We start from the raw sequence: 24,659 nt of genomic DNA, 5'->3' as shown, positions 1-24,659 counted from the left end.
CTTCTGAAGACAATTAGTATCCTGCATTGGCTCCAGTCTTTCTTGAAATCTTGCCCACTTTTGTTGTTCTCATTAAGGAACTCCTGATGAGCTTTAAAAGAATCACAGAATTTCTTGAAATACACCAGTTCCACAAAACTTTAATGTCATCATATATCATCATGGAAATATTTTAATTTAAAATTAAAACATTTAATTTAAACTTAAAATGGGGAGCGGGGTGAGTTCCCAATGTTAGCACCAGCTTCTGCCAACCTAGCAGTTCGAAAACATGCACATGTGAGTAGATCAATAGATACTGCTTCTGCAGGAAGCTAACAGTGCTCCTTGCAGTCATACTGGCCACATAAACTTGGAGGTGTCTATGGACAACGCCGGCTTTTCAGCTTAGAAATGGAGATGAGCACTACCTCCCAGAGTTGGACAGAACTAGACTTAATGTCAGGGGAAACCTTTACCTTTGTTAATGAAATGGTAGGTGGAAATGCAATTTAAGAATTGTCAGGATATACTTGTATGGGTACATGCAGAACTCCTGCTTGGAATTAATTCCAAAATTCTGAAAGGAAATCAAAATTATTATGCATTACAGGTGCATTTCTTTCTGAAATACTTATATATGAAATTAGTACTAGAATAATAGGGATCACCACAAATTGTGGGGACCATCAGTTGGGATACCGTATTTTATTCAAGGATAACCTGACAAACACAGTAGCCAGCATACAATAACTAAATTTAAATGCTAAAGTGTTGCTAGAAACTTTTAATCTGTGGCATAGGTAGTAGCTATCTTTTACTCTCGCAGTTTTGTCCTTACATAATTAGAAGTTGTTTTCATTTTTTCTTCTGACTTGAAGCACACAAAGGCCTCTTTAGAATATGTTTTTCTTAGTGCAAATGATAGTTATTTGTTCCATTAATATACCACTTCCCTGTGCTGTCCTTGGTCTGAACCTTTTCTTATTATGGAGATACAAAGAGTTGTTTTGTTGTACTCTAATTCTGAGGAGTGGTTTTTTTTTTAGCCCAGGATTTCCATATGTGACTTGTTTGTGTTCTGCTTTAGGTGTTAATTGTAAAAAGCCAGCCAACTAACTGGAAAAACATCTGCATAAAATAAAAAATAGGACTAACTTTTCACTGGAAAATATGTTAACCTATTAGAGGTGGGTTAATTTTTTAAAAAATATGATTATTGGACAAAGTTATTGACATCCAAACACATTTGAGGTGAAAAGTATATTCTAAATAAATTAATAACACTGATGCATAGTGCAAGATCTGCCTAAATATCATAAACGCAATTAACATGTTTCCTGGCACTTTGGAGCAGATGGATCTGCAAAAAGTGAAACATTTTTACAGCACGTATCATTTAAAACAAAGGCCTTCAATAACATACCAATTAAGCTTGATTTTTTTCAAACTTGAAAGAAAAAGAAATCAAACTATAACTTTCCATGTAGGAATAGTACTCAATTTTTTTTTTCAAGGGAGAAGCTGCCTCTTTAGTTTGAATATCTCAAATGCTCATTTGCTAAGATTTTGCAGTATGTAATTGTGGCTGGTAGAAGTCTCATCAAAACATTTTAAAAAGAAATATCAACTCTTACACTATATTTTTGTAAAAAAAAATCACTAGCTGTTTTGGTGGCTTAAACAAAATAGTCACAAATGCAATTACTATAAATTTATTTTAAGTTTTCAGCAAAACACAACCTGCTCTTTCAAGGCCCAGAACATCTGACGAGACTGACATACCAGACTCCAAACGAGGTATATAATTGTCATCCTATAATTACAAAATTCAACTATTTCGCTTTTTTGGTAGCCCCATCTAAAGCACAGCTGTTGAATCAACAGGACTCATATAAATGTTGACTTAAGCAGTGGATTCAGAGATCTGCTTGAGGTGGGACTTGCACAAGAACCACTGATTTATCCCCTTACTATTTATTCTGAGCTGTAAGATGTATCTAAGCTTAAGGAGTAAATAACTCATTTGCCCATGGAGATATATTTTCCCTATCATCTGTTCCCTTTATTCATTTCCTGAAATCTATTTAATATTGGAGATTTCTTGGAGCAAGACATGCCTACTTTTGACAACTACATTAGTCACATCATGTAGGTTGAGGATTCAGCATGGGTAAGAGCAACAACTGCACTACTAAATGTAAACCAGTTGAGTCATTAATTGGAGTAATTGTTTTTACTACCAAGATAACTCGCAGAATTATATATTTTATTATGTTATAAATGTTGTAACCCATATTGTTAAACAATCCTTAAATACAAGGGTAGCAGTGATTTAAAAATACATAATCAAAAGAACTAGACTGCTTACCTCCCAGCGTTTGTTCAAATCCACAAATGCTGTAAAATCCTTAATAGTATGTGACTGAATTGAATTACTGTATTTCATCGATAACACCTACTGTACTTATAATCAAGAAATCACTTCAGATTTTGTCCTGCAAGAAACAAATAAATAAGCTTATCTCGTGCAAAAACTTTATTTCAGGGTAGCTCTTTTTGTTTCTTATGCTTGTCATTGTCAATATTTCTTCTAGCAGTAACAAATGAACCCACACTGGAATCTCTCACACCTAAAACAGCTAAGCCTCTTGACTGGCCAAAGTCAACATTGGGTAATGTTGTTTTTCACTGTGAATGGTTATGCATTTCATGATTCATCAGAATCTATTTTCTTTCCATGCGAATTCATTTCTCCAGAACATAATCACCATCCTTCAGTACTGATCTTTATCCTGTTTCTACCAAGTCATGGCTCATACCTTTACATTTCATTTCGGTTATGGAAGTTGCATGGATCATCTTTTCGTTATCCATCACTCTTCACGAACATTTATCCACATCTGTCATTGCGTGAAAGTGTCACCTCCCTGGAATACTGCTTAAGATCAGTGTAAATGATTCACAGCTCCATCACTTTCAGTCATTTGGAATGCTGTCTTTATCATCACAAGCCTGCTGCATGTTCTGTGTATTTAAGAATATCTTTAATGAATCCTTTAAAATGTCAATTTTCACCTTGATCCTCTTTTCAGCACCACCTGAAATAGCATTCATTCCTTCTAAATGGAAACCTTCTGACACCCCAGAAGGAACGCAGGTGAAACCTGGTAAATAAATCTGCAAATTTATGAATACAGGTGGCGCAATAAATAAATGTATAAACTGCCTTTTGGGACCTCAATATGATTAACACATTCATTTCATTTGTAGCTGTTTCTCCTTTGAGAATCTCAGGAACTAAGAATATATTTTTCTTTGCATATAGATTTCTTCAGAAAAGGAACCACAGCCTATTCTGTGCAACTATACTGTGCAACTACACTGTGATAGGGGTTTTTGCTCTTTCCTTTTGTTGTTTTTGTTTCTGGTCAGGAGGGAGGATTCTGAGAAGAAAAATTGTGTATGCAGACATGACTATTGTCAGTTTCAATATTCCACCCCACTATGCAACATAATATTCCCACTTTCATATTAAACATATATGTGCTATCAATAAATACAAAATATTTCCCTTCTTGAAATAGTAATATTAATCTTTTTCCTGTTCAGTATTTCATTTCTTTTATTTTTGTAGCCCCTAATCTACCACCTTTGAAGCACAGTACTCCTAAAACTTCTAGGATTCTTGAAAAAACTACAGCTACACCAGGAGGTACTCCATAGTACTTATCTTTGATATTTGTTATTCTAATATCTAAATATTATAGTCTTCATTGCTCATTAAGCGTCTCTTTATTTATTTTTTTACATAGGTATTTTTCCTGATACAGAAACTATAGTAAAATCATATGTGGCTTTCTTTTTCCAGGTTCAGAAAGTTTCTTGTTAGTCATTTGAACAAGAATTTTTAGGTCATTGATATTTTGGCCTTCAACTCCCAGAAATCCTAACAGTTGGTAAACTGGCTGGGATTTCTGGGAGTTGTAGGCCAAAACACCTGGGGATCCACGGGTTGAGAACCATTGCTCTAGAAACTCATTATAATATTCATGTTTACCTACATCCCATTGCCCCATGCAGATGAAAGAACATGCTGTTAATTAATTGGATCGTCCCCAACTCCATATAATATCTTATTAACACTGCAGTTGTTTCTGCACAATAACACTATTATTGTTGCATGATTACCAGATCCTATCCATATATTTATGTGTGTGTGTGTGTGTATAGATAGATAGATAGATAGATAGATAGATAGATAGATGATAGAGTATTTATACATGGATTTTTATATAGCAAATGCAGCAGATTGAAAAAAGATTGTCATACAACAAATTTATAAACCAAATAATAAGCTGGGTAGCAATTTTTCCTAAAAGCACCTTATTGGAAAAAGAACAAAAAGATAACTGTGTTTTAGCTATTATATAAACTTCAAAAGGTTTATTCTTAGCACTGATACGGGTTTTTCATCAAATGCATTGTTTCACTTGCACTTTAGCTCATAGAATTCTAATAGAAAGCTAAATTTTTAATGCATCCTATCTTTCAGCTCCAGTGGAAACAAATGTCATTCCTTCTATACCTAAACCTTCTATCAGACCTAAAACGCCAGACATTAAATCTGGTAACTACATTTCATGCCATGGATTATAATCAACATTCTAAACATGCATTTTATTAGTTAGCATATATAAAATATAGTTCCTCTAAATAAATGCAAAACCATTTAGCTGGGTTGGGAGGTTACTGTGGTTTTTTTGTGTACTAATCTACAATATTCATAACATCTTGGGATAAAATCACTTATAATAACAAAACTTCAATTGGAAACATTGAGGGGAGAGGGAAATCAGAAAGAAACCATTTTTCATTTCTTTTCCATAAAAAGGAGTACTTTACTGAGCCTGGACAATAAGAATAAATCTAATTTTACTCATCACTTATGTAAAAATGTCTAATCCCTCATTATTTATTGCTTTTTTCCCCCCTTTTTCCATTAGCAGAAAAAGAACATCAGTGGGAAACCACTACACATAAAACGTTTAAACCTGTTGAATTTCCAAGAACAACAAAGGGTAATGAATAATTAGGTTTACATAAAGTTATAGAGGGGGAATAATAGTTAAATGCCTGTGTGCCTACTAAATATACTCATGTATAAGTTGAACTAATGTATAAACCAAGGGCAGGTTTTAAAGGCTAAAATACAAATTTTGAAATGACCCATGGATAAGCTGAAGGCCTTTCTGCAGTGGGGATATGTCCATCCATCTCCATCCACCATCACCATTTTCCGACCAAAAAGGCCAGAAGTATGCCGTGGTGGTGGTGGTGGGGGGGGGGGGGACCAGTGCTGCTTCTTTTAGGATAGGCTAAGATTTATTTATTTATTTATTTATTTATTTGCTTTATTTGTATACCGCTGTTCTCAGCCCTTAGGTGACTCACAGCGGTTAACAACAAGAACAGCAAAAATTCAATGTTACCATAACACGGTATAAAAAACAGTTAACATCATAACATATTATAGAAAAGTATACAATTAACAACAATATACAATTAACACAAACAGCCATTCGCTAGCGTCTCATCACTAAAAACATGAAGATCTAGCCTTTCTTCACTTTACTTAGAGATGGTTCTTTTTTTATAAGAGTTATAGTACAGTATTTATATTGACCCCAGGACTTTTTGGGTTGATTTTTATATGAATATACTTCTTCCCTCCTCATTTCCGGTTTTGACTTTTGTGGATTTGATTAAAATGTTCTCTCTATTAAACCCTAGGTCCTCTATTATGAGGTTTAAGAGAATTCTAGAAATAAATCCTGGATTCTCCAATGTGATTCTGTGGTCAGCTTCCTGTGGAAGTTGGCCATAGAGTTGTGCTAGAAGACTAGAAATTCCTGGGGAGGGATGACTGTATATAGCATAATTATTTATTCCATCAGTGGCAGATGGTCATGCAGCTTCAATAGTGGAAAGATGATGACATAGTTGAATACAAGATGGAGACCTCTAGGTCTTATAAGGATAGAATCAGTTATCTCTGACTAACTCTGTTTGGTTGTTTTACTGCCTGTTTTCCAGGACAGAAGGAAAAAAATAGATTATATATTATGTAGCAGTAGACCAGTGGTTCTCAACCTGGGATCCCCAGAAGTTTTTGGAATACAACTCCCAGAAATCCCAACCAGTTTACCAGCTTTAGGATTTCTGGGAGTTGAAGTCCGAAAACATCTGGGGACCCCAGGTTGAGAACCACTGCAGTAGATTCACACATGCTGCTAACTTGATTTGTACTTCTACTTTCTTAAAAGTTTTTCCTATATTTTTAAATGTTAGTTGGGATCCCTCATAACACCAATGAGGGATCATGTTGTTATCATACTTCCAGAATAAGGACACTATGTGTTTGTACTTCTGAATTTCAGAATTGTGTCTAATATTCACGATCTTGTGTTGTTCCCTGCACTGGATTGAGGCCGCTCAACAGAGTCCCAAGCCCTCTTTGTTTAACCTCAGATAATACTAATCACATCTTTAGTATTTCTGGGAAGACAACCATGATATTTACAGGAAGAGAATCATGGATCACTGCACTTGCAGAATGTACAAGTGAACTAGTGATTTTGACTACTTTTTTAAAAGCACACACAACAAAGCATCAAATTCCTTTTTAAGGCAACCAGCTCCCTCTGTTTGCCTGGCAGTTTACATACCTGTCTAATGGCTGGTGACATCTCCAGCTTTCACATCCCCGCCTGCCCACCACTGCACCTATGGGCTGTAACAGTCACAGGTTGACCTGTGCAGTGCTTTAAGATGGATGCTGGGATTGGCCACTATTTGCCACTATTAGGCACTATTCTGCTAAGACACTGGCCCATTTCCATCCTCCCTCTGAAAATTTCTGGCCAGCGAGCTACACACATAAATATACTGATGAAGGTTTCTGCTTCTCCAAAATTAAATAGACTCTCAGGTGATAGAGTTTGTTTATGTTTAAACGGTTTGTGAGATCCTAAGGTGCTTTGGTGTATCATGCTGTAGATGCTTTTCTAAAAGCGATTCCCTTTGAAATTAGGAAATGTGCATCTGAGAAAATGTGTATAAGATTTTACTATGCATATCATTTTTTCACAAGCAACAGCCCTTTCATACACTTGGGAAATTATGTTTGTTTCTTTTGGGATCTCCCAAAAGCACTTTGTGGCTTTTAGTTTGGCCGAACATTAAAAGAGGCAAATTCCTCAATACCTGCATAATTCGTTGTGCATGCTGAGCAATCACTGTTTTTTAAAAAATCTCAGGCGTTATTTGTATGCAAGTTTGGAATCGACTGTGAAGAAAATACCATTGAATGGTTCCCAATCATTTTGAGAGGCTTATAAAAGCAGCCTTCTGTGGATTGTGCTGTTTATGTCTTTTTGGTACCGACTAATGTTGTCTTGAACACGTTCGAATGACATTTTCACTTTTATTCCTTTCAGTTCCCAGTAAAACAAAAATTCCTGTTTCCATGTCCCAAATCCTTCCCCATCTGGAACAGCCAAAGATTGTACCGGGTAATTGCGATGTAATTTCCTATAACTGTTTTGTTCCACAGCATGGCTCAAGCTTTTTTTTTTTTTTTTTTTGACTGATTTGATGACATATTTCATAAAAACAGAACATATGTTGCTCACATGTATTATTTTATTTTATAAGCAAAGAACACAATATAATATTATACATAATTACCACTAATTATTAATGTCTGTGATTTAAAACAGCTTTTATATGTCTGTTTAGATTTCACAGTCACTTCAAAGCTCGTGTTTCTTTTAGAAGTATTGGGGAAAATTAATTTGTTTTCTTTGAACTTGGTTTCTCATGACAGTAAAGTTAGTAGCATTTCATAGATAGCTCAACAAAAGTAACAATAAATAATAATAACAATTAAAACATAAAAGTCTTCTAAAAACAAAAACAAAAATCAAGATAAAATATTATTTCAGCTGGATTTATTAATAGTCTTAATTGTGCACAAAAAATTATGTCTTGAGAAAATGTAATGTCTTAAATTTTTATTTTCATACTATAGTTTCTGCAATGGTTGATCGCCATGCAGCTATACTGCATTGTGATCGATCCTAATATTGTTTATATCCACATTTATTAAGTCTTACTAAGTTGGAAACTGAACATTTTAAATCAGAAATAGCTCATTGTTTATGAAGATGGCATAACCATATAGGCATACGGTTCCTAAGATTGGGTCTCTCCATTTTGCATTGGGGAATTTGTAGGTTCTGGACTGTTGACTTTATATCCTGCACACAGTGCTGAACTGATGGTTGACATGATCAGCTTTTGAGATGGAAAATAGACAGATATTTCATCACTCTTCATCTCTTACCACATTTAACGTATTATTTTTTTCTCGTTCTGTCAAAGCACAATATACAGGTAGATTCTTGTAATTGATACTTTTGTACATGTATTCTGCAGGCACCCAATCCTGTCTGATCTTGGAAGAAAGGTCACATTTACACAAGTGGTCTTTGTAAAACACATGGTACTAGAAAATGTGGTAATGTTTTCGTTGTCATACAGACAGAAAAACAGGTGTAGCACCTGATGGCTTTGCCTTCTGATTTAGGTTTAGGATTCAGCATTGTGAACAGTTTATTTAAAGTCTAGAATGAAGCTCAGAACAGGTTCACTACATCCTTTACATAGAATGCAGCTGCCATTGTTAGTTGCTTTTGTCTTTGTGATCAGTCATCCTATCTTTTGCCCTTGCTGCATGCATGTGCTTTTGCACAGACACTAACATTTTACACAACGCCTTCATCTTACACCATGGCAAAGTTCTCCTCAAGAGATCAGTGAATGCTTAGCACAAGTCTCATTGGGCAAAGATAATCAGATCTGTTTAAAATTTGGGAACTTTGAGACTTTTTCTGCTAGTGGCTTTGTAGATGTATGTGTGTGAGAGAAGGAGAGTGCTTCCAAATTGCCAGTCAGCTTATGGTGATCCCACAAATTTCATATAGTTTTCTAAGACGAGGAATACTCATTGGTGGTTTTGCCTGTTCCTTTTTCTGAAAATTTCACCTGGCATGCATTGGCACTATTCCATCCAAGTACTAACCAAAAACTGGCCTTGCTTAGCTTCCAAAATCAGACAGGATCTTGTGCCTTTGGGTATTTAAGACTTGACTTTCTTGTATATTTCCCTAAATGTGACTCAGGAGATTTAACCAAGAGGCTGCATTTCAATGTGTAATGTAAACTGACATTTCAATGTTGCTTATTCTCATCATAACTAGTCAGAGCTCTGGAAGGTTACAGAGGTTCTGTATATTAGAGAGTGGAAACTGAGCATAAAAGTGATCAGACACATTCTGTTTCTTATGCATCTATTTTTGGCTATGGAAGACACATGGAGAAGAATGTATGTTATTTCAGTGATGTCTCTCCTGAATACAGTAACCTTCCAGTAAACCCAGTTATAAAGACAAATGTGATCAATTTGTTTGGGGAGCAAGATCAAAAGCCTCTAGTGACACCATTCCTTTATATTTATTAGGTTTAAATTATTAACGTGACATCATGTATTTAATGGAATAGATATATGAATCACAACTAGTAATTTAAGTCAACAATATCACACCCAAGCTTTTATTTAACCAAGTTTATTTTGCCCATTTTGAGCAGCATCCAGAAAAGCTGGTATTCCTCTTTTAAACTCTCTTAAAATAATGAAATATCTGTGATTGGTCTATATGCATAGCACAAACATGTATTGGCACAGAGCAACTTTCCAAAACTATCTACAGCTGGAGACCTTTTGGTGGTATCTCCATTCCACTTAGTAATTTCACTGAGAGACCATCCAGACAGGCCTTTAAACCAAGACCTTCTCTTTTTTACCAGAAGAGTCCAAATGACACCTCGGGTAAAACTGAATTAATTCAGAGCAGGGTTTCTCAAATTAATTAGATGCCTGGTAAGACCTGGATCTTAGGTAAGATCATGGCCTTACCAGGTGTGGGCCCTGTGTGGATTGGGCCCAGGGACCGCATCAAGAAAACAAGAGGGCACCCACCACTCCCCCCAAACCCTAAAATAACTCCTTAAAAGTTTAAAAAACCAACTGGACACCATTATCCTTGCACTCTCCCAGTGCAAGAAAATGACATGCCAGGAGACAGAGGTCAAGGAAGAAAATCCCTCTTCAACCCACTCCCTCACCCTCCTGGTCTCCTGGCATGTCATTTCCTGCTCCAGGAGAGTGTGACGAGGAAGATAATTGTGTCCAGTAAGTTTTAAAAACTTTTAAGGGGTTATTTTGGGGGACGTTGGGGTGGCTGCATGCTATCCATGTAGTTACCAGGGTGCCCCCCCACCAGGAAAGCCCAGGTTTGGGGGGGGCTTAAACCCCCTTCGGTTTAAGTCTCAAAGTTTTGTTTCATCTCCCCACTAGTTAAAGGCAAAAGTTCAGACTTTTCAGTCCTGCTATTTTTTCTATCTGTTTATTCCTTGTTATTCTATCATTTTTCTCCTATGTTTGTCACTTTCAACATAACATTTTGTGGAGTTTTGTTTCTCAGTAGCCATTAGGCCAATGCCATCCTGAATCATTCTGTAGTATTGTATGCGGTACTCAAACTACTAAATATTTAATACCTGGAGTTTATATGAGTTTACACTGCCATATAATCCAGTTCAAAACAGATAATCTGGTTTTATATGGAAAAAAGGGGGAATAAATCCCTGGATTTATCCTTTTTATTATCCTTTTTGGATTTTGAATCTTGTGCCACTTCACTTGATGGCGTTCCTGTTTAAGCAGGTATTTTTACAATTCAAAATAGCTTAATTATTGGCTATTTTGTCTCAAGAAAAAGAAATAAAGCTAGCCCATTTAATGTTTGCTGAAATTAGTCAATGTGGGCAGATGAACAGCAAATCTGCCAATTTTCATAGGCATAAAAGAGATATGGTGCCTGGTAGTCGTAATCTGGTAGTGGCTTTTAAGACTTAATTAGTTTCTAGAATGAACTTTTGTGAACATATGCAGCTCAGGTCTAGAGCCTTGTGTCAAGATGCTTATTCTATGCTTATTCTAGGTCCTTTGATTGTACTGAATTGCTCAGTGGGAAAATGATACCAAAAAGCTGGACTTATCTCAGACAGTCTAACACTGTCAGCAGGATTTTTCAGCAGCATACAATGTTTGCTCATTGTTAAGATTATATTACAAATGTGTTCCCTGGAGTCAAACCTCATAGTCAAATAAGAAAATTTTCTTCTTTATTTCGATACTCCAAGTACTTTTACAGCTAAAGCCTTCTGATTCCAAGGACTATTTAAAAAAAAAACTGGGCTAGCACTGCTGTTTCCATCACTCAGGATCCTACACTGGAATATCAAATGCATCCTGTCTTGGACAATTGTTTGTTCCCATGTTACTGTTGGTGGAAAAAACATTGCCACTAGTAACTGTTTTTTTTTTTTTTGTATTATGAGGAACAGTAATCCAGAAGAGTTCAGAACTCTTCCACCTGAAGGTATGTTCAAGAAATCTTGAAATGATTACAGAGCAATATGATGAAAAAGATAACTTCTTCTGAGCAGGAGGATTCTATTGAGAATATTTTATTGATTCCAAGAAAACAGCCGTAAATGTTGGCCGTTCCATGTGTATAGTGATTAGTGCTTTTTTATTAGAGTTGTTGGATACAGACTTGTGTTTTCTCCTGTAAAAGTTGGCCTAGCTGCATGTGGAATTATGGGCTGCTTATTTTAAGCCATAATTCCACATTCATCTTTATTTGGATTGCCAGAGGAAAAACATCGACTAAGAAGAACTCAATATCATGGAGCTTGTCTGTAGGTTTGGCCCATTGTATCAAATATCCATATGAGCTTTTGGCTATAGATTTTTTGGATAACGAGTCACTTAAGCTGGTGTCTTTAATTAATGTCACAGCTGTTAGAAGATATACTGTAGTTGTGCTGCTTATCTGCCATAAAGGACAAGGTAATTTTGTGACTAAATATATCGTTCTGATTTTCACTTATCTCAAGATATAACTTATCAGCCTTTTATCCTGATCTACTTTCAGCTTTAGGCTCATCCCCTTATTCTTATCTTTAGCCACTGTTTCCATAGTCAACTTTCTTTCAGTCTTGTTTTGTTGTCATTAAACTGCAGCAGTAATCACATTGTCACTGTTTGTGAGGAAGATGTTTTTGCAAGATGTATGTAGAGCTGCTACATGGGTGCAGCCCTTCAATCTTTATGCACTATTTCCTGCAACATCTGGAAATTTGCTCAAGAAACAGAACAATATTTGAATGAGTCAGTAGTGTTGATGAGCTATTTCATCCTATGTCTTGAAGTAAGATTGATAGTTTTTAGCCATATATGTGATGCACAGAGACCATTATGAAGAAGAGATGGTTTATCTGTAGACTTCCGTGTACGATGGCAGAGAGGTAACACTGAGCTCTCAGAGTGGATTGGAGAGAAACCCATCCAGATTGTTCCTCAAGCTTTAATTTTCGCCATTAACCTGCCAGGGTCTCAAAGGAGGCCTTGGGGGGTTGATTTGGCGTGATTCCACCAGAGAAAGGGAAAGAGAAGGTTGGAGAGAGAAAAGGTAGTGTGCCGAGGCTGCCGCCAACACATATGTATTATTAATATTCTATTGTGTCAGTTAAGGGCAGTGATACTTAGGTAGGAGGGAGAAGGAGTGGGACTACAACTAAAAATAATTGCTAGCTTTAAAATGTTCTGGAAAGATGCTCTGTACTAGTACAAACCCGTGCATGTTAAGGCCCTGGTAACTAATCAAAGAACCACCATTAGAGATAAACACCTGGTGTGCTTTTGAATCATTGGACTATCCTTACGATATTTTTTTTCCTTCATGATTCTGAGGCTAAAATAATCTTTTTGGGATAGAGCTGTATGCTTCCAGTTCTAAAATATGGAACATTTTGCTGTTCTTTATTTACTAAATAATTGAACCACTTGATGGTCTAGAAATATTCTGGAGTGCAAACATTTCTTCAAATGCACCTTACTGGGAAATTGTCAGCAAATATGCCTTGTATTCAATTTTCTAAAAATGTATTTGCAGCTACTTTAAAAACATATTGGTATTTAGCTCTATATATGATTTGCTGGCTAAACTTTTTCACATTAAATCTAAAAGAATAGCAATTCAGTATGTGTTGAATATATCAAATTGCCTATGGCCATTGTGTAAACACTACAAGTGAATGAACATACAAATCTGGACATCACAAGGTTTGGTTGGAAGGATGTGTTCAGAGGTGACACACTATTTCATTCCTCTGAAGCTGAGAGGGCCTCATTTATCCAAGACCAGCTAGTAGGTTTCATGACCAAGTAGGGATATAAACTCTAGTCTCCCAGAGCACTCAAACCATTATACCATGTTGACTCACATATTCTTAAAAGATTGGATCTGAAATCTTGATCTCTGAGCTTTCCTTTCTCTGTCTCAAGAAAATATCCTTTGCTCCAGCAGTTACCAGAACATTGATTCCAGTTCCTGCCACAACTATGGTTTCTGGTGCTTTTGAGCTTCCAGTGACAACAATTGGTAATATTTTAGTTCAATTAATTGTCACCATTCTCATAATTTATTATCACTTCTAGAAGAATCTTTCATCTAGTGTATTATGCATCACCATATTCATTATAAGTACTCAACTAGCCTTTTAACTAGCCTTTTAAAAATTTGAATATGTCTATTGTCATATATTCTAATGATTTTAATGATATTGAAATGTCTTGTTTTGATATACTACCTTCAAATACGAAACTGTAGAATCTACTCAACCCATATCTCCCACAAATGTCTTCAAGAAACCTTTTCGTGTATATTGCAACTTAGCGATCCAACCTATGTTATGGATGGTGCAAACATTTGTGGCATGCAGAGACCAGAACAGTGCTACCTGCTTCTCACCTCAGTAGTCTAAAAGAAAGGGAGAGTATATCACAGTGTACTAATCTGTTCAAATACTTCTCTGAACATGTTGTCATCTCTGTATTAAAATTAGCCATAGAACTCCTGCTAGGAACACAATAATTCAAACCAAAGTATTAACAAGGACTGTCATATTTTGTTATGTGATGGTTGACAGTTCAACTTAGTTTCACTGCTCATAATTACCATAGACACATTGAGTTGCCATTTGAATCCCATGATGCCAGTTTTCTTCATAAATGATTCCAACTGCCACCCTACTGCCTGTCAGCTTTCATAATCCTTTCAAACATTTCCAATAGAGCTATTGAGTAGATCATCTGTGAAAATTTGAAAGCATTATGCGTTAAATTAATTTTGTTCTCAAAATAAACAGTGCCAGGATATACTGTCTTGTATTCGTGGTTTCTTCCTAAATTCATAATCTCATAGAAAAAGGCTCCAGAATCCAGAAACCTCCCATTATTAGATTCAACTAGTTATTCAAACCAGATAAATAATTGTAGCATGGGGTTAAATAGATGACATGCCTGAGAAAACATAAGTGGACTCAACTTAAAAAATCAGCCATGCCAAATTAACAGAAAGTGTGTTTCACTTGCAGGGTGGAGACCAGCTTGGGAAAGAGCTGGTAGATTAACTATTTTGTGTTCATTCCCTGCAAAAAAATACATTTTTTAGCCAGCCTGACTATGAATCTATGGCCCTTTCTACACTGTCCTATATCCCCAGGATCTGATCCCAGATTATCTTCTTAACCCAGATTATCTGGGAGTGTAGACTCATATAATCTGAGATCAAATCCTGGGATGTAGGGCAGTGTAGAAGGTGAATATGAATCAATATGGAAAAATTCATATGAGAAGAAACAAACTTGGAAAAAAAGGTAAAAGGCATGGCAGGCATGAGTAGCAGCTGGATGTCCAGTTTCTCTTGAAGGTGGTACTATCAGAGTCGAAGTAGCTGTAGGGGACAACCAAGGCTGGAGTAGAGAGCAGATTCCCCTATGTTCCCTGTGTTATTTAATAGTAGACTCCTTGCCCATACTTTATATGAGAACAGGATAGACAAATTTAACATACACATAACAAAACTGCATGTCTTTTAACCCAAATAGTGAGTTAACTTTAGCCTTGGGAAAAAAATATTGACCTACATTTCTACAATACAGATAATATATGTGTGTTTTACAGTCAGTACAGTATTAATTAATTCTGGACTGGATCTTTTTTCCAGCTTCTTATGAATCAGATTCTATTCCTTTCAAACCTAAAGAACCTGACTATATCATCCCAGAAGTACAAGATAGCAAACCCGGTAGAGTAACCTTTTAAAAATGTATTTTAGTTCTTTGTACTTAACAAAGAATTGCCGTGTTTGTTTTGCTGTCAGTACAGTGTGAATTAATTCTGGACTGGATCTTTTCCCCCAGGTTCTTATGAATCAAGCTCTATTCCTTCTAAACCTGAAGGACCTGCCAATATCATGCCAGACATACAAGATAGCAAACCTGGTAGAGTAACTCTTAAAGATGTGTTCTAGTTATATGTGCCAAACAATACATTAGTGTGTTTGCTTGTTTCGCTGCCGGCAAGCATGAATTACTTCTGGACTGGATATTTTTTCCAGCCTCTTATGAATTGAGTGCTATTCCTTCTAAGCCCAAAGAACCTGACTATACCATGCCAAAAGTACAAGATAGCAAACCTGGTAGAGTAACTTTTTAAAAATGCGTTCTAATTATATGTGTTAAACAATACATTAGTCTTGTCAAAGGCTTTCATGGCTGGAATCACTGGATTGTTGTAAGTTTTTCAGACTATATGGCCATGTTCTACAAGCATTCTCTCCTAATGTTTCACCTGCAACTATGGCAAGCATCTTCAGAGGTTGTGAAGTCTGAGGATGCTTGCCATAAATGCAGGTGAAACATCAGGAGAGAATGCTTCTAGAGCATGGCCATATAGCCCAAAAAACCTACAACAACCCAATACATTAGTATGTTTGTTTGTTTTGCTGTTGGTACACATGAATTATTTCTGGACTGGATCTTTTTTCCAGCTTCTTATGAATAGACCTCTATTCCATCAAAACCTAAAAAACCTGACTATACCATGCCAGTGGTACAAGATAGCAAACCTAGTAGAGTACATTTTTAAAAAAATGTGTTGTAGATACCTGCACTAAACAATGCATTGGTATATTGTTGAAGGCTTTCATGGCTGGAATCACTGGGTTGCTGTGAGTTTTGGGGGGCTGTATGGCCATGTTCCAGTGGCATTTTCTCCAGACATTTCACATGCATCTGTGGCAAGCTTCCTCTAAGGTTTGTTCAGAGGTCTGTTGGAAATTATATACACTCCAACTACATCATTTCCAACAGACCTCTGAACAAACCTGCAAGGAAACTTGCTACCGATGTAGGTGAAATACCAGGAAAAAATGCTACTGGAACATGGCCATACAGCCCAGAAAAAGTCACAGCAACCCAATACATTAGTTTTATTTATTTAGTTATTTGTTTCTCTGTCAGTAAGCATGAATTAATTCTGGACTGGATCTTTTTCCCCCCAGATTCTTATGAATTGACCTCTATTCCTTCAAAACCTAAAAAACCTGACTATACCATGCCAGAAGTGCAAGATAACAAACCTGGTAGAGTACATTTTTTAAAATGTGTTGTAGTTACCTGCACTAAGCAATACATCAGTGTGTTCGTTTGTCAGTACAGCATGAATTAATTCTGGACTGGATCTTTTTTCCAGCTTCTTATGAATCAAGCTTTATTCCTTCTAAGCCTAAAGAAACGGACTATATCAAGCCAGAAGTACAAGATAGTAAACCTGGTAGAGTAACTTTTTTAAAATGTGGTTTAGATCTTTCTGCTTAACAATGCATTAGTGTGTTTCTTTCACTATTAGTACAGCGGGAATTAATTCTGGATTGGATCTTTTTTCCCCCAGCTTCTTATGAATCAAGCTCCATACCCTCTAAACCTAAGGAACGTGATTATATCATGCCAGACATACCAGATAGGAAACCCGGTAGAGTAACTTTTTAAAAAAAATCATTTTAGTTATTTGTGCGAAACTATACATTAATATGTTTGTTTTGCTGCCAGTATGTAAAAATTAATTCTGGACTGGATCTTTTTTTCTAGCTTCTTATGAATCAAGCTCCATTCCTTCTAAACCTAAAGAAACTGACTATATCAAGCCAGAAGTACAAGATAGCAAATTCGGTAGAGTAACTTCTAAAAATAAGTTTCAGATCTTTCTGCTTAACAATGCATTAGTGTGTTTCTTTTGCTGTTAGTACAGCAGGAATTAATTCTGGATTGGATATTTTTTTCCAGCTTCTTATGAATCAACCATCATTCCTTCTAAACCTAAGGAACATGACTATATCATTCCAGATATACAAGATAGCAAACCCGGTAGAGCAACTTTTTTTAAAAAATTGTTTTATTTATTTGTGCAAAACTATACATTAAATGTGTTTGTTTTGCTGCCAGTATGTAGGAATTAATTCTGGACTGGATCTTTTTTCCAGCTTCTTATGAATCAAGCTCCATTCCTCCTAAAGCTAAAGAACGTGACTATATCATGCCAGACATACAAGAGAGAAAACCCGGTAGAGTAACTTTTGAAAAATGTGTTTTAGTTATTTGTGCGAAACTATCTCCCCCACCCCCTGTCAGTACGTAGGAATTAATTCTGGACTGGATCTTTTTTCCAGCTTCTTCTGAATCAAGCTCCATTCCTTCTAAACCTAAGGAACATGACTATATCATGCCAGACATACAAGATAGGAAGCCTGGTAGAGTAACTTTTTAAAAATTCATTTTAATTATTTGTGAGAAACTATATATTAATATGCTTGTTTTACTATCAGTATGTAAGAATTAATTCTGGACTGGAACTTTTTTCCAGCTTCTTATGAACAGAGCTCAATTCCTTCTAAACCTAAGGAACCTGACTATATCATGCCGGAAATACAAGATAGCAAACCGGGTAGAGTAACTTTTTAAAATTGCCTTAGTTATATGTTCTAAACAATGCATTAATACAGTGGCTTGTGTGGATATTGGGTATGATTTGGGATTTGGGTGGTATTCGGTTAGCTCGTTCTTTGTTTAGCATTGTACGGCATTGAATGTTTGCCACAACTTGTAAACCGCACTGTGGTCCACAGGGAGATAGGGAGAGATATAAATAAATTATTATTATTATTAATGAAAACTACTAAGTGAAGAAAGTGATGTTTTTTAAAAATATGTATGTTCTGGACAAACTTTCTGATGTCCAGACTAGACACTGCAGAAAGGTGTGTTTTGTATAGTTTACTATTTAAGATGCCTTCCTAATGTTGGAAATCTAAAATGTTTCATTCCAGTCGTTCCCATTGGCAATCCTGATGCACATATGAAAGCATAAACAAAAGAACTACTCAAAGCCAATTAGATTGTGTGTTCCTGCATGGCAGGAGGTTGGACTGAATGGCCCTTGTGGTCTCTTCCAACTCTATGATTCTAGATGGAAACTAAATGAAGCATTAGATGATTTTTTTTCCTTTTAACGATTTATAACAGAATGAAAACAATTTCTTCTGGTCGTGGTAGGGAGGAAAAATCTTTCCCTTCTCATAGTAGACCTGACAAACATTGCAGCAAATTATGACTTCTGTGATTTCCTCCTATAACTAATAGTAGCAACTAGGGCACTAATATTGAGAGGAACATGGCTTTTAAAATCCACATTATTAAACATAATCTCAAAGAATGTGGGAGAGGAGCTGTTATTGGTGGTTAAAAATAAAAATGCTCTAGAAAGTGATACTTTCACTAGCATACCTAATTTGTCCTTCAATTCATTTAAGTGGGAGAACTGCATTGAGTGTATCTTGTGCCTCTTGGGTGACTTTGGCTGCCTGTTTATGTGGAACTTCTATAGCCTGGATACTGGAAATACAACCAAGAATGCTGTAGAGCAAAGGAAAGAGCAGAAAAGGGCCACCAAAATGGTCAAGGAAGAAGAGCTGTTTGCACTATAGGAAAATCTATAATGTTTTGGCAATTTTTTAAATAAAGGAATAAAGTGAATTGTGGGAGATGTGTATAAATTCTGCATGGTATGGAGAAAACAGATAAGGATTTTTCAACCTGCACTAATAATAGAACTTGAAGTTGTTTCATTAAGCTGATTGCTAGGATATTTGAGGCAAACGAAAAGGAAGCATTTGACATGGTTCATTGGAATCCTGAAATTTTCAGTCAAAAGGTGTATCAATTTTTCATTTGGGCAGGTTTAATGGGTGATTAAACAAATACTTCAAAGAGATAGCTATAAGTGGTTACTAATTATGATGGCTATATGTTACATTCACTATTAAGGATATATCCCAGTCGCTGTCAGTTGCTAGGGAACATTACTGAGAGAGTGCTATTGTACATGTATTGCTTCCAGACCTCTCAAAAGATTGTGTGAACATAAATAGGCACTAGATAGATTTTTGGTTTGAGTCCAAAGAGCTCTACTTACTTTCTTAACTTTTATGCCTTTCAGCCAAGATCATGTACTGAATTTAGGCATGTACTTGGGCTTGGACATGTCCAGTGAAACTTCTTTCCCCTCTCTCATTTGAAGAACATCTCTGGTATAATTATCACACTTGAATTTTAGAAGACATTTGACACATGACACCGAAAGTCGTTCCATATTTAAGAACACGTTCAATCCCCCATTTGGCATGTGGAATATACTTTGACTCTAGATCAAACAATACACTTCAACGCATATGATAGGAAGCAAGACCCACTGAAGACAAAAAAATACTGCAAAATAAGTGTGCATATAAGTAAACACTATTTAACATACACATAATTTGAATTATTACAGCAACTGATATAAAAATGCCCTTCAATTCACAGAGAGGTGAATGATATCATTCTTTTCCCCCCACATTCAGCTGAAGCAGATTTTTTTTTCTTTTAAAGCACCTATGGGGTGAAAGCTGCCATTTGTTTATTCTGATAGTTATGTACTTTTGCAAATGACCCTGATAAAGTTTTCTATGATGTGAGTTATTGCATTATATTGCTGGTAAGATACAGTCGAAATTCATAAAATCTCTAACTTCACTCTTTAAAAGCTAAGATTATATATATATATATATATATATATATATATATACATACATATCTTACAAGTTAAATTACACTGAAAGCAATGTTATTAAAGCATCAACTCAGATTTTGCCACAAATGAAAATTCAAACCAAGATCTTGTAAGTCCATCTGGAATTCCATATCACTGGCCTGAATAAAACTGTGACTTGCCCATGAAAGTCATTTGATGACTTTATTTCACAACCCATTAGATATTAGGGAAATCTCTCTTGTTACTTTCTGAAGTCACTTTTTTCTTACTTCCATTGTATTCTCCTCCATTTTCACTTCCCTTAATGTGCTGTTTCAGATTATTATTATTATTATTATTATTATTATTACAATATACATGATGTAAGCGTGTATTTGTGTGTTTCGCTGTCAGTATAAGGTGAATTCATTCTGGACTGGATCTTTTTTTTTTCTAGTTTCTTATGAATCAAGCTCCATTCCTTCTAAACCTAAGGAACCTGATTATATCATGCCAGAAGTACAAGATAGCAAACCGGGTAGAGTAACTTTTTTTAATGTGCTTTAGTTAGTTGTTCTAAACAATGCATTAGTACAGTGTCTTATGTGGATATTAGGTATGATCTGGGCTTTGGGTAGTTTCGGCATCGTCCGACTCTTCTTTGAACGCCTCTCCCGTTGGACCATGAAGTGGAAGAAGGCCTACCCTAAAGAAATTGACTATACCATGCCAGATGTACAAGTGACTTTTTAAAAATGTATTCTAGGTATATGCGCCAAACAGTACACAAGTGTGTTCATTTGTCAGTGCAGCATGAATTAATTTTGGACTGGATCTTTTTTCCAGCTTTTTATGAATCAAGTTCTGTTCTTTCTGAACATAAAGAACCTGACCATACCATGCCAGAACTACAAGATAGTAAACCTGGTAGAGTAACTTTTTAAAAATGTGTTCTAGTTATATGCACTAAACAATACATTTGTTTGTTTCGCTATCAGCACACATGAATTAATTCTGGACTGGATCTTTTTTCCAGCTTCTTATGAATCGACCTCTATTCCTTCTAAACGTAAAAAAACCAACTATACCAAGCCAGAAGTACAAGATAGCAAACCTGGTAGAGTACATTTTAAAAAATGTGTTGTTGTTACCTGCACTAAACAATACATTAGTGTGTGTCTTAATTTCACCGCCAGTAAGCATGAATTAATTCTGGACTGGATCTTTTTTTTCCAGCTTCTTATGAAACGAGCTATATTCCTTCTAAACCTAAAGAAACTGAATATATCGTGGCAGATGTACAAGATAGCAAACCCGGTAGTGTAACTTATTATAAATGTGTTCTAGTCATATGCGCTAACCAATACATGAGTGTGTTTGTTTGCTTATCTTGCTGTCAGTACAGCATGAATTAATTCTGGACTGGATCTTTTTCCCAGCTTCTTCTGAATCAAACTCCATTCCTTCTAAGCTCAAAGAGTCTGACTATATTGTGCAAGAATTACAAGATAGCAAACATGGTAGAGTAACTTTTTAAAAAATACATTTTGGTTATCTGTGCTAAATAATACATTACTACATTCTATTATGAACAAGAAAAAAATTAATGCAGAACTTTAAAAAATTATTCATGTGTTCCAGATAGACACTTTAGAAAGGTGTCAATGATATTATAAAGCAGAAGACCCTCAAAATCATCAAGGGAGCAGGGGCATTACTGTTTTTAATTTAGGTGGGGAGGAGTTGTAAACTGAATAATGAATGTTGTTGTTGCTGTATGCCTTCTAGTTGTTTTTGACTTATGGTGACCTTAAGATGGCCATGTTATAAGGCTTTCTTGACAAGATTTTTTTCAGAGAGGTTCTGCCCTGGCTTTCCTTGGAGGCTGACAGAATATGATTTGCCTAAGTCCAACCAGTGGGTTTCCATGGCCAAGCCAGAATGTGGGATTTGAGACAGATAAAAGGATGCTAGGCCTATACTTGGTCTTGGACATGTCCAGTAAAACCTATTCTCCTCTACCACTTGAAGAAATGTCCCCATATGGTTGTCTTACCTGCATTTTAGTAGATATTTGATTGATGACATTGAGAGATGTGCCATATTTCAACACCCATTTGAGCATGTAGAATTTGTCTCACAGTATTTGAAAAGTAACACATTTGGTAGAAAGTAAAGCCAAGTTGATGACAAAAAAACCTTATTTCAAAATAAATGCACATAGAAATAAAGTCTTAAATGAGAGCAGAATTTGAGATATATTGTTCAGCAGCAGATATAAAATGCCTTTCAATTCACAGAGACTTGAATGATTTCATTTTTCCCCCCAGATTCAGCTGAAGCAGATAATTTTTCTTTTAAAGTACCTACGACAACAGAACTCCCATTTATTGATTCTGGTAATTATGTGCTTTTACAAATGGCCCTGATAAAGCCTTCTGTGACGTGATGGTTGTTACAAAGTATTTCTGGTGGGGTACAGTGTTAATTCATAAAGAGTTGAAGTGCCAACTTAGAGATGGAGGAGCTTTTACCAATGAAAATACAGTTAGCCATTCAACCTGTAGGTATTAGCCAATAATATAAATGGCCTATACCAGGTGGTACAACTCCTCCAGTCAAACCTTTACTCAAACCTCTCTCTTAAAAAGCTCAGATCAGCATATATAGTTTAATTAATTTCATCCTCACCAAACTCTACAAGATAAATTACACTGAAAGCTAGAAACTTTTCCAAGGATATCAACTAAGATTCTATCATGAATGAAAATGTGAACCAGGGTCTCATCAGTTCCTATTCAACTCCATACCACAAACCTGAATAAAACTGTGACATGTCAATGAATGCGGTTTGGCGGTTATATCCCTTTCTGAGTTCCCTTCAGGGTGAGAGAGGGCGGGGTATACATATAGTAAATAAATAACTAAAAGAAATTATATGCTGCAGCTCAGGACCATAGCCAGAAAAAAATTGGGGAAGGGGTGAATTGGGGGGGGGGGGGCAAATCATGAAAAGTACTTCCATAACACAAAATAATTTAAATAGTATGGTTCATTCTATATTTTATATAGACTTAATTAAATCAATTTTCTCATCTCCTTCATTGGGGGGTTCAAATCCCTCCCATGCCTTAGGCTTTGCCTTCTAGTTGTGGGTGGACCAACTTGGTTGCTTCCACTATATCAGCTATTACTGCAAGTAATGACTGTGAATAAATTGTCAAGATTTGCTTGAGATAGTGCTTGCAGTTCTGGAGGGACTCGTTTAATTTTTGCTTCTGATAGACTTAGCATGGGGATTTGGTTAACCAGTTAAAATTCATGAGTAAACCAGGGTTTTTTTTTTAACCTGAACCTCTAACACACACACACACCCCCTTGGCTACAGCCCCGGTGCAGCCCACCAAAGGTTCAGTAGAGGTTCACTAGACCTCCCCTTGTTCTCTGAAGTCATTTTTTTCATATTCTTCTCCGTCTTCACTGCACTTAATGTACCACTGTTAATCTGAGTTCTGCCTTAGACTAGTGGCCAAATTGGCAATTGACAAAAGTCAACAAGTGTATAATTTTACTTATTACATACTTTGTGATCTATATACCAGTAAACCTGAGTTATTAGTTTTAAATAATGTGGTTTAATTGACTTCAATAACACCGTACCAACTTAAAGCAAGTACTTTACTTTAGGTGGGCAGCAGCTGTTTGTTTTGTTGATCCAGGAATTATCTGTTTTTCATTCTGTTTTTTAATTAATGTAATAGTTAAGTTCATTAAGCAAGGTATTCCTCATTTTAATAGTTCCCTTTTTCTCTGGTACAGTCATGGAACCTGTTACGTTTAGCAATGAACTTCCAATAGTAGGTAAAGTTTTTCTGGTGATCTGGCTGATCTTCCTGTTACATGTTCTTATATCAGAAGCCTGTTTCCATTTTCTCCTTCTGCAAGATCATCTAACATCACCCATTTTTCCCCATTAAAATCCATCTTCTCTCTAGGTATGTTGATCACTTGGCACTTTAACCATTTTGTTTCTTTTTCTCCCACAATATTGTTTTTCCTTTCCTTGCACAGTGATTGTGTTAGCTCTGAAAGCAGCTGGAGGTTGCCACATTACACTGCAATGAAGGCAGCACATTACCTTTTAAAGCTGGGTTCCAGAAACTGTCATGAATTTCATAATCTACCTAAATTAATCCTTTTGCTTGTTTCAAAGCAATTCTTCCTTCTGAACTCTTTGTGTACGTCTGCCTTTGTATATCCACAGCATGCTTCCGTTTCTTCACCTTCACCTCCAGAGCTAAAATGCAAGATCCAAGCTTATAGAAGTGTTAACTATTCCGGACTTTTTTTGTCTCTTTCAGCTCCCAAAGTTAAGGAACATGCCTACAGTCCCAAAACAACAATTACACCACATCTGCTACATACAAAGCCTGGTAATTTTTTTCAAATTATCACGTATATTTTTATTTATTTATTTTACTTCTCCTGTGTATATATTACATCCATGAAGTACATTTAA

General features: G+C 35.9%; 1 protein-coding gene across 18 annotated transcripts in view; it reads left to right on the top strand.

Moving 5' to 3' along the window:
- Positions 1-24,659, top strand: part of ABI3BP (ABI family member 3 binding protein) — a 163,849-nt gene that overhangs the window by 82,980 nt on the left and 56,210 nt on the right. For 10 of the 18 annotated variants that reach the window (XM_067466635.1, XM_067466633.1, XM_067466631.1 and 7 more), the window contains 26 exons: positions 1,705-1,779; positions 2,577-2,654; positions 3,075-3,149; positions 3,617-3,694; positions 4,535-4,609; positions 4,986-5,060; positions 7,479-7,553; positions 13,536-13,613; positions 15,240-15,320; positions 15,436-15,516; positions 16,578-16,658; positions 16,769-16,849; positions 16,967-17,047; positions 17,164-17,244; positions 17,359-17,439; positions 17,556-17,636; positions 17,742-17,822; positions 17,936-18,016; positions 20,598-20,678; positions 20,987-21,067; positions 21,177-21,257; positions 21,377-21,457; positions 21,580-21,660; positions 22,471-22,539; positions 23,960-24,001; positions 24,502-24,573. In XM_067466635.1, the coding sequence (XP_067322736.1) occupies positions 1,705-1,779; positions 2,577-2,654; positions 3,075-3,149; positions 3,617-3,694; positions 4,535-4,609; positions 4,986-5,060; positions 7,479-7,553; positions 13,536-13,613; positions 15,240-15,320; positions 15,436-15,516; positions 16,578-16,658; positions 16,769-16,849; positions 16,967-17,047; positions 17,164-17,244; positions 17,359-17,439; positions 17,556-17,636; positions 17,742-17,822; positions 17,936-18,016; positions 20,598-20,678; positions 20,987-21,067; positions 21,177-21,257; positions 21,377-21,457; positions 21,580-21,660; positions 22,471-22,539; positions 23,960-24,001; positions 24,502-24,573 (2,007 nt within the window). The remainder of the gene's footprint in view (positions 1-1,704; positions 1,780-2,576; positions 2,655-3,074; positions 3,150-3,616; positions 3,695-4,534; positions 4,610-4,985; positions 5,061-7,478; positions 7,554-13,535; positions 13,614-15,239; positions 15,321-15,435; positions 15,517-16,577; positions 16,659-16,768; positions 16,850-16,966; positions 17,048-17,163; positions 17,245-17,358; positions 17,440-17,555; positions 17,637-17,741; positions 17,823-17,935; positions 18,017-20,597; positions 20,679-20,986; positions 21,068-21,176; positions 21,258-21,376; positions 21,458-21,579; positions 21,661-22,470; positions 22,540-23,959; positions 24,002-24,501; positions 24,574-24,659) is intronic. The other 8 variants (XM_067466619.1, XM_067466618.1, XM_067466625.1 and 5 more) reach the window with 8 other exon arrangements.

The sequence above is a fragment of the Anolis sagrei genome, chromosome 3 (genome assembly GCF_037176765.1).
Source record: "Anolis sagrei isolate rAnoSag1 chromosome 3, rAnoSag1.mat, whole genome shotgun sequence".
In the NCBI taxonomy this organism is placed as follows: domain Eukaryota; kingdom Metazoa; phylum Chordata; class Lepidosauria; order Squamata; family Dactyloidae; genus Anolis; species Anolis sagrei.
The sequence above is the reverse complement of the archived record's forward strand: the minus strand, read 5'-3'. Positions and strand labels throughout refer to the sequence as shown.